The sequence below is a fragment of the Aulonocara sp. 'chitande type north' Nkhata Bay genome, linkage group LG8 (genome assembly GCF_057382095.1).
Source record: "Aulonocara sp. 'chitande type north' Nkhata Bay isolate Kocher_YH1m ecotype deep benthic linkage group LG8, A_spYH_male_GT1.1, whole genome shotgun sequence".
NCBI lineage: Eukaryota > Metazoa > Chordata > Actinopteri > Cichliformes > Cichlidae > Aulonocara > Aulonocara sp. 'chitande type north' Nkhata Bay.
Window position 1 is genome coordinate 2,854,896 of NC_141351.1, and position 10,091 is coordinate 2,864,986.

A 10,091-nucleotide genomic window follows, 5' to 3' on the forward strand; every position below is an offset into this window, starting at 1 on the left:
CCCGGGAGACAGTAGCAGAATTAGTCAGCTGCTAAATGCTAGCGAGTGGTATAACCATAAAAGTGTACATCATTCGTCTTTATTGTCCAAGGATAAACCCAAACAATGGCTAATCTCTATTGACAGGAAGGCCTTGTCATGTTTTCAGGGTTGGCAAAGGTAAAGAGTGGGCCCATGTCTATCAGCCCTCACTGCCTTGTTATAAAAATAACCAATGACAGTGTCCATTTCATCCTGCCCCTCTGTCTTGCCCTGCCACTCGACACCCACTGGATATTCCAATGTGAGCAAGCTAGCTGGGCCCTCTGTTGCTGCTCAGTTTGGCCACACCGACTTGTGCGTCTATTTTGGTATCATTTGAGTTCACAATCAGAAGCCTGGCCACACCAGCGCATTCGAACATGGATCTCAGGGCTTGACTCACTTTGGTGAGCTTTCTTTATTTCTTCATCCACACCAGCGATTGACAACATTTAACTATAAACGTGTTCTCGACAGGCGGATCCTTGGATTCTACATTTAGGACTTGGTTTTATGCAAACTTCGGACTCTTAATCTCAGCATGAAAGACCCATCACCAAGGTGAGGGAGCAGTGTGGTTTTTATATGAAGACATGTACCTTAAAACCTTTAAACTTTTCAAAGTTTTGTGCTAAACATTAATCTCAAAAATCGGACATACATTAGTTTTCTTACTCTAAAATAACCGTGTTTATTTATTTTACTTTCACATCAGATATACTAACATTGAGAACAATTAGGACAACTAAAATTACACTCCAGTGGTTTTTGCCTTTATACAGTATAGGTGACTTGGATAACTCATTCCTTGGGTATAAATACACAGGCAGATGCTGGGAAAGTACCGTGGCGCTAACTGATCTCTGCTTTAAGATGGTTGGCAAGTGAAGAGTCCTGGAAAGCCAAAGTCTTCTGTAAGTCTAGTCTAAGATACAGTAAAGCGACACAGTTTTGGATATTTAATCTGTTAGGTTCAGATAATAAAATAAAAGTAAATATCATAATATTCATTTATCTTATTTTTCTCTGTTTTAAATGTATCCACCTTTCCTGAAAATCCTTCTTGACTGTGAATGTAAACACTTCTTTGATGAGAGACCTGCTTTCCATTTATTCCATTTTAATGCGCTAAACATATCTATAATTCATGAAGTGTGTACGGTTATATTTGTCTCAATCAAACCTCTTATATGGAGAGCAATGGTTGTGTGAATAGTTGAAGACTTGAGTTATATGTCTGTGGCTATGCTCCCAGGTCAGGCCGTATAAATAGGTTAATGAGCTATTCTAAAACCTCACCCACATAGCTCAAGGAAGCTACAGTAGAGCAGCTGCTGCTGATCTGTGACACTGACTGACGATTTACTCACATTTCCTGCCTTCTTTTCTATAGATTCATGTCAATATTGTCATGCATCTAAAGCTTAGCAAAAAATATATCTAGATAACAGCTGAACAAATGTTTGACATTTAAATGAAAGATCTTCTTCTTTTAAAGTGAATGTTGATTGTGAAGAATATCATTATTTCAAATATGTGGACACAAATAACAGAAATCTTCATATTTTTCCTAAAAAAGGGAAGCATTTATTTTCATCCCATGCTTGGTGCTCACAGCTTAAGGCATCATGCGATGCTTAAAATAACTGCATGGTATGAAGTGTTTGTCTACTGCCTGCATAGTGACAGCATGGCTGTAGCCAGCACATGTTGTGTACATAAAGGTCATCAGTGCAGCGAGTTCAAAACCATTTAAAGTAATCATGTCAGTCAAACAACCATTTTTGGATTCTTGACTTGCACAAATGCTAACAGTTAACTGCTTAAACTGTGTGACAGTTAAACGGTTTTAGAAAAGCTTATGTGAAAACTAACACTGATTTCACTGGCTTGTTTTTTAGGAAATTTACGTAACCCACCGCTTTCCAGATGTCATCCTGAGCTGGAAGAAACTGGAACCTGCAGAGGAGAAGCAGCTGTACAGGAGGCACAGCTGGTGATGCAAAGACACAAAGACAGTCGCTGACATCATGAGCTGCGTGGAAAAGCGACACATGAGCCATCGGGCAGGGAGCATGCTCCACCACCGCTTCCCCAATGGCTTCACGGACTTGTTCATGGACGAGACCGATCGGGAGGTTAGCACTCTCACCGATCGAGCCTTCCGAAGTCTCTGCGTTGGAGATGATGCAGTTTACAATGATGACTTCTTGTGTGGATACTCGCCTTTCAGCTGCCACAAACCTCTGGCGGAGGAGCCACTTAAAAAGAATCCTATTAAGGAATCTAAAAAACAGGGGCAAAGCAAAAGTGAGAAAAATCACACCCAGCCATGGAAACACCATCAGCAGAAAACTATATCCCACATGTCATCTTTCCTCAAAGCTTTAAGTGCCACAGAGGAAAGCTGCAAGGGGATGTTAATCAAAAATGGAAGCACGACTGATGCTAATGGAGAATCGTGGGATAAAACGGCACTTCGCAGCATTCAGAGAGAGCTGTCAGAATTCTCCTCAGATTATCACACCAGTCTCACAGATCATCATTACAAAAACTCTCTTAAGCATCAGTCTGCTGATGGCTCATCCAACAAAACTGGCAAAGACATCGGCCTTCCTACAGGAAAATCCAAAAGGATTAAAAATGGGAAGGCCACTGTCAAATTAAGAAAACTTAACATTAAAAACTTTTTTCTCCACAGTGAGTTTAGTCCTTTTCAGACATGGACTGATTTTAACCAGTTCCCCTTTGTCCAGGGGGACACAGTGAGCTCCGTTCTCCCCCTAGATAATATCCCTAAAATGTACGAGTTGCCGCTGTACAAGGAACTAACCAAGGCATGTAGAAAAGAAACTTTGCATGCGGAGAAGCCTCTGTCATCTCAGAAAGAAGAAGCTCAGCCTTGTTCTCCCACTGCTCCTAAACCCATGCCTCCCCCACAACCACCAAAGGTCCTACCAAAGCCCTCAGTGGCTCCAGCTGAGAAGAGGTGCTCATCCGATGGAGGGAATGGAACTGCTGCCCCCTGGAGGCGCAACAGGTCCAGAGCAACAAGTGCTGTTCTGGTCAATCAGCCTGGGATGACTCCTCCAGAAAACCATTTGAAAACAGTGGATGAAAGTCTTTTGTTGGTCAAAAAGGAAGTCATATCTGTGGAAGTCAAAGCAGTTGAGGAGGTCAGCTCTGTAGCTTCTACTCCGTTCAACATCTGCCAGCTGATGACTCCGCTCATTCCCTCCAGGCAGCCGACAGAAACATCAGAAATCCTCCAAAAGGTCCTCTCGCCTTCTGCATTTGACCTTCCGCTCAGACCGCACTCTGAGGCCAAGGGGACCCCTGAACCTCAAGTTAAGCGGGACAGCTACAAATCACTGGCCTCCAGCATCCTCTTCAACCTAAAAGACAATAGGAAAAGGGTGAAGAGCCGCTACAGTCCCCCTAAATTCAAAACTGTGGAGCTGCCCGAAGGCGGCACAGACGACAATCAGAAAAATCCACGAGCTGGTTCTGAAGGCAGTGGATCTGGTTTAAGCACACCTGCCATGACGAAAGATGGACTGACAGTCTGCAGTCCTATTTTGGAATCCCACGGATCCCCAACTGTTGATCTTACAGAGGATAGGTCTGACAGGCCTCTGTCAGACGATTATTTGTTGTCAAATCTACTTCAGAGCAAAAGGGAGGCTCTTGGGGAAGAAAACTCCACGCCCCCCTTTATATACCCAAAGAAGAACAAGAGCTCAATGGCTAAAAAGCAAAACTACCCTTCTTTGAATCTGTACAAGAAAGCCAGCCCTGTTGACGGTGATATAAAATATCTTCAAGTCCCTCAGAGCACACCTGCACATACAGATGCACCAACCGAGATGCAGAAAGTTTCGCCGCTTATGCTAAACAAAGAGCTTTCCCCTAAGGCACTGCCAGCGAACACGGGGCTTTCACCAAACACTTCAAATATCATCAAAGATTGCTTACCCCTAATTTCACCCCACACGCTTGAGAATGAGGGTCTGCCATCAGTAGGGAAAAGGCCCCCAAATGTGCCAGAGAAAACAAAGTGTCCAGTGAAAGACAGGAAGGATAAAGTCTTTGGGGCACAGCAGATGTCTAAGGAAAAAGAGGCCAGTGGCCAAATAATAAGCACAGTGGATGTGATCAGAGCAGCGAGAGAAGCAATTAATGCAGCCAAAAATAAAGCTCAGTCAGATAGCATCAACAAGCACGCAGCAGACAGAGAAGAACTGCGGCAGAAAGAAATTGATGAGAATGTTTCAAAGGAGGTGTTAGGCAGCAAGAAGGAGAGTTTGGTGGCAGAAAGCAATTTTTTATCCCAAAACAGGAATGAACTGAATAATGGAAAGCAGGTTAGCAACAGTAGTAATGTCAAGAAAGAGCCACCACCTGTTCCAGTGAGAAATATTGCTAAATCTGATATTAAACTTCCTCTTGATAAACAGCAAATGCGTAATGATGAATTGGAGGAACCAAAACTAGATTTGCCACCAAAAGAAAATGATTCCATCCAGAAACAAGGCAAGCTAAAATATATATTCTCAGCCAGACAGAATAACTATATAAAATATCAGAGATTTGCAGTGACCGATGATGAACAAGTCGAGGAGAATGAAGAGGGCAATCCGAACGTGAATGCAAGAGGGGAGTTGGATGAGGAGGCGAGAGAAATTAAAGACAGCGAGCACATAATTAATGATTTGAATGCTTTGAAAGAGCTGGAGAGAGCTAGGCTTGGTAATCGCATTCTCGAAAACGCGAGGAGCAAACTGGAGGTGGTTAACATAGACGAGGAGACGAAGGCTAAAAATGATCTGATCTCAAGGGAGCTTCGAAATATAAAGAGAGGCATGCTGTCGATAAGAGGCAACACGTCAGCCAAGAGAGAAATGTTTGCAAAGAGAGAAAAGGAGCAGAACAAACAGGAGGACTTCGCAAAGTTAGATAGCAATGTAATCGTAAACAAAGCGCTCATAAATGACAACTATGACAAAGCCAAAATGGCACTCGAAGAGATCATCTCAGAAAGGGAGAGGAAGAAGAATAAATTAACAGAAGCAGATGCAAATCCACAGTTAGATGAGAAAGTTTGCAGTGAAAGTTATACAGCAAGGGCACAGCAAAGTAAAAACTCTACAAAAGATGCTATCACAGTGAGGAGAGAGAAAGAAAATGACAGCACTTCTGCGCTTAAAGAAAAGGAACTAAAAGAAATGTTGAGTGATCTGAGAGACCACAATCACCTGAAACAGATTTTGGCACAGACTGAACCTAGACTTGGAGAATCACACAGATCAGGCGGTAGGGTAGCACTACCTGGCTTGAACAAGATTAGCAGTGAGGTGAACACACTCCAAAAATCTACAGGCAGACATTTGAATGACAAACTTACCGATCGTTCTAGTCACGATAATCCAGAGGCTAATTCAAAACAAGTTGCTAGACAGGTGTCTGAGGATAGCGGAGATTCCCTGATGAATGAAACTGTAGGCAGCAAAGTCGACACTCCTCCTGTTCCTCCTAGGATCAAAAAAGGTGGTAATAGGAGACGTGGAAGCGTCGCTAGCGAGAAAGACTCTGTGGATGAAAATGTCTGCAACAAAGATGGGAGATATGAAAATCTTGAGGTACACCTTAACGCAACGGGGAAAGATTTAGCTGTACAAGAGGTAAATACTGATTATGCTGTGCCCAGTCAGAGTGAAATCAGCTCCAGTAACGAGAGGTGGAATTTGGAGAAAAGTCTGATATCATCACAGTTCAGTGCAACTTGCAACAACTTGCACATAAATATGAGCCCAAGGAGTGCATCAGCTGAAAACAATGCTGCTAAGGCACAAGAGGCATGCAGGATAAAGCGAAAGGCCCCATTAAAACCAGATCATTTAATCACAGCAGATGGGACGGTGACTAAGAATGTAGTAATGGATGAAGAACCTACGAAAATACATGAACCGATTGAGGATAAAAATGTGGATTCAGAAGCTCATAGCGAAATCCCCAGAGACATAATATCGCCCTTGCTGCTGGTGAATGGTGTTAGTGTAACTCAGAGCCCGCCCGATCAGGCCAGCTTGTCCTCGAAATCCTCGTACTTCTCTGTGGAGAGCACACTCCACAACTTTGAAAATGTAACTGAAGAGGTGAAGGTGGTTAACGAGGCAGTGCGAAATGTTTCGCGGAACACAAGAGGCGATTCGGACAGGGCAGAAGTGGAATATTATTCTTTAAGTGATCACGAAAGCGAGCCAGATGCTATAAAGCAACCCGTAAAGTCTCCTCAACAAGAGCTGGAAGTATGGAAGGCTAGCAAAGAGAGAGAAGATGCAGATACAGATGAAAGATTAAGTAACAATGAAAGTAATTCAGCAACTCTGTCACCTGTTAATACTTTCTCACCGACCTTGGGGATCCCTTCCCTGTTTAAAGTCAAAGACAACACTTTTAGTAACAAATTAAGGAAGACCATACAACCCTGGTCGCCCAGAGGGAGTCTGAGTGGTTCAGAGAGGGGAGAGGATGAGCTACATCATGCAAAGGAATGTCCAGAGCTCACACTGGCTAATGAATCCAGTGCTACCACCAGTGGGAGGGCCGTAATTCTAGCAGACATTCTTACGCCTACAGAGATGACATCGATTCAGTCAGCACCCCAGCTGGTTTATCCTTCAGATCTTCAAGATGAAAACCCACAGAAGTCACAAGCTGGAGGGTTCCTCACTGTGCCACAGGAGGAAGACAGATTTTCCGGGTTAAGCCCATCATCAGAAGGAGTGGAAAGTCTAACCACCAGCACAGCTGACACATCTGAGGAGACGGTGTTAAACGCTGGGCTGACAGAATATGATACGACAATGGGGTTCAGCCAAAGTGGCGGTGATAATGAAAGCCAAACAGGTCTGCTGAAGCCACCGCCCGTCCTACCTAAATCGGAAAAGGCAGTTCTAAAAGCAATCAAGCTTGCAAATAGAAGGATAAAGAAAGAAGAGGCCCAAAAGTCACCTCACAGGTCTTCTCAAAGCAGCAGCAACAGTAGCAAACACAGAGCAGAAAGACACAAGGCTGATAAGTCTGAGCACAAAAGCAGCACTGGTAACAGAAATGGCAGGAGGAGCGAGAAAGAACACAGAGGAAAAATTGAGGACGATCACAGCAGAAGCCACCATAGTAAAAACAGCAACAGCCAGTGTGAGCAACTGCTAAACAAGAAAGAAAGTCCCAGCTGCAACAAATCAGAAGTCAAGCATGAGACTCTGAGACAGGATCACGAATCATTGGAAAGTAACAACCAGAGGAGAGAAGCCCTACCCAGTATGGCATCGGAAAGACAAGGCCGCAGCAGCCACAGACACACTGGAGATAAGACAGAGCAAAGACATTGCAGTAGCGACAGGATCATCAGTAACGTGCCCGTCTACAAAGCTCACATCAGTGAGAAACAAGTGCCAGACAGGGCTTTGCATCGAACACAAAGCACTGACCGGCATTTAGGAGATAGAGCCGAGCGCAGACTCAGCGCCGACATGCCGGTCAATGAGAAGCTTGATCCCAGAACCCAACGCATTGAGAAATCCATCATGGATGAGCTTCAGCAGAGAGGCCGAGCCAGAAACAAGTCTAACAGAGACAACCCTCTGAGACGGAGCCACAGTATTGATGCATATGCCACAGAAGTACCTCGCCCTTCACCCCTATCCCGCCAATCAAGCCACACCAGCCAGCTGTCTCGACAGTCTAGCATGGAGCATGCTATCGTTACGCAGTCCTTCCCCATGACCCAACGTAAGCTGCTCCAGGATCCAGACTCAGGACAGTATTTTTTTGTAGACGTGCCTGTACAAGTCAAGACGAAAACCTTCTTTGATCCTGAAACAGGAAGCTATGTGCAGCTGCCAGTCCAGCCACCAGAAGGTGCTGTCCCTAAGGCATCCCCTATGGAGGTCTTGAGCCCTCCTTTGGTTGTTTACCATGGCTTTGTCCCAGTGCCTCTGTCGCCCATGGCTCCGAAAGCTACAATTCAGGCACCTCATTTGGAACCAGAGGACTTTGAGCAGAGGAATATAGAGAGATCAATGCAAATGTACTGTAAAGATGCACATCCATATTTGGAACCTCTCTATGGTCAGAACGAACACATGTTAGGGGAGTTCATAGGCACTGAGGAACTCGACTGTCCTAGCTGATGGGCCAGAGGGTTTAAAAGGAATGCTGTTTTGTATCACTGAATTGTGGTGTTTGTTGCATTCCAGGAGTTTAAAAAATGCTTTTGTCACATTAAAACTCTTTCCCAACCAACTTTGCCTTCTTATACTATACCGGCATTTGACAGAAGGACTATTAAAAAGCAACAACACTGTAGTGATGGATCTTTCTCTGTTTGGTTGTTGAACGCTGGTACAAAACAGCAATCCCAGAAAGAAATAATTGCTCTTGTAAATACTTTTTGTTGTACTGCTACATTTGGCCTGTTACAGACAGAATGAGGAAAAATGCACCACAAATGTTCCCAGGAATGTAAAGTTCATTGCCAATGCATATTTCAGGGCGTTTTTTCCCTTCAGTGTTGACTGTTTTTGCAGTTTAGATCTGTGATTGTGGTTTTGTTTTTCTTGCCTTCCATTTTCAGGAGGCACTGAAGTTGTGTTGGATTTGTAAAGCTACTGAAGCCATTAATGGCTTTGTGAAAAGAGAATGGCTTTTAGATGAGCATAACCTGACAAAAGATGACGACTTATTGGATGAATGATGTAGAATGTGCTAATTTAAATGTGGTTGAAAGGGTTTGCGTAAGATTTTTGAGTAAAATGGACATGGATGTTCCATGTACATAATGTATTTAAGTATAAACAGAGAGGGTGGGCTTCACTGTAAAATGTTTATTTATTGTAAATGCTGACAGTTTGTTATATATTACAGTTGTATTGGGTCTCCACAACTGTGTAGATATTGTAGCATTTCTTTTACTACCTGCAAGGTTTGTTGTCTTGAGAGTTCCTTTTTCACCAGACATATACAGTCATTTTGTCATTCGATATACTTGAACCAAATCTTATTGATTTTAACTATCTCCATACCACAACATTTTGGAAACCTTTGCATGCTAAAGTTCAAATTGCACATTTTGATTATGTTTGCATTTATACTGTCTGAAAGCTTCAACTGGTATTATTGGAATTCATGTTTTGTATGGAGAGGATATGAGGGAGAATTTGTTTTGCAAGTTTGTAGAATCAAGCAGGGCTGTCTTGTGTCTGTGATGCATTCCAATAAAAGAAAATAACTACTGTTATGGGTATTTGCTTTAAATTGGATTAGTGAATGGTTAGAGTACAGGCTGAACCAGCAACATAATACTAAGTGTTCTTTTAATATAAGCTTTATTCATCAGTAACACACAGATTCATACAAACATATCTTTTGACTTCCTGTTTGGGGGACGAACTGCTCTTCGACCTGAGTCACAGCAGCACCACTGAACAGCCATTCTTCTACCTTTTCTAATTATCATCCTGCTGCTGTTTAACTTTAGTTTCTTTTTAGCCCAATCTCTCTCAATCTTCCTTGCGGGGCTGAGCCTTTTTCGCAGGCTGCCTTTGTAAATAACAGTGAGTACTTTCGCCTGCTTAAATGAAGGTTACATTGACTTGTTGCACCATCTTTTGGCACAAAGTGGTATTGCATGGAAGTAAAGCCCCAGCCATAGTTCAGCTTCTGTTACTTATGGAAGCTCATCTCTGCCGGGGGGGAATAAATAAAAGGAAAAAACTTTGAGTTAATAAGTAGAAATTTCACATAAATAATTTGAAATTCTGAGAAAATAATTCAAATTTTTGTTTTAGTAAGTTGAAATTTCAAGTTGCCTCTGCCAATTGGGAAGATCTTTGAAGGATTTGAAGTCATTTCCTTGTCACCCAGAAGCAGATGACATCGTTTACAGAGTTTTCTGATTTGCAGAGCAAACTTGGAATTTTGAGTTATTTTCTCAAAATTTCAACTTATATACTCAAAATCTTGAGATACCTAGCTCAACATTTACAGGTTACAGTACAAGCTGAACT

General features: G+C 42.9%; 1 protein-coding gene across 3 annotated transcripts; it reads left to right on the forward strand.

The window, feature by feature from the left end:
- Positions 1-297: 297 nt before the first annotated feature.
- On the forward strand, positions 298-9,318 carry LOC147322852 (uncharacterized). 3 transcript variants are annotated; one of them, XM_086302809.1, is made up of 4 exons: positions 298-428; positions 499-582; positions 848-935; positions 1,923-9,318. In XM_086302809.1, the coding sequence occupies exon 4, from the start codon at positions 2,052-2,054 to the stop codon at positions 8,214-8,216; it is 6,165 nt and encodes a 2,054-aa protein (XP_086158935.1). In that variant the 5' UTR covers positions 298-428; positions 499-582; positions 848-935; positions 1,923-2,051; the 3' UTR covers positions 8,217-9,318. The 3 variants fall into 3 exon arrangements, with proteins under 3 accessions (XP_086158935.1, XP_086158933.1, XP_086158934.1); XM_086302807.1 differs by lacking the exon at positions 848-935; XM_086302808.1 differs by having other exon boundaries at positions 302-582.
- Positions 9,319-10,091: the final 773 nt, after the last annotated feature.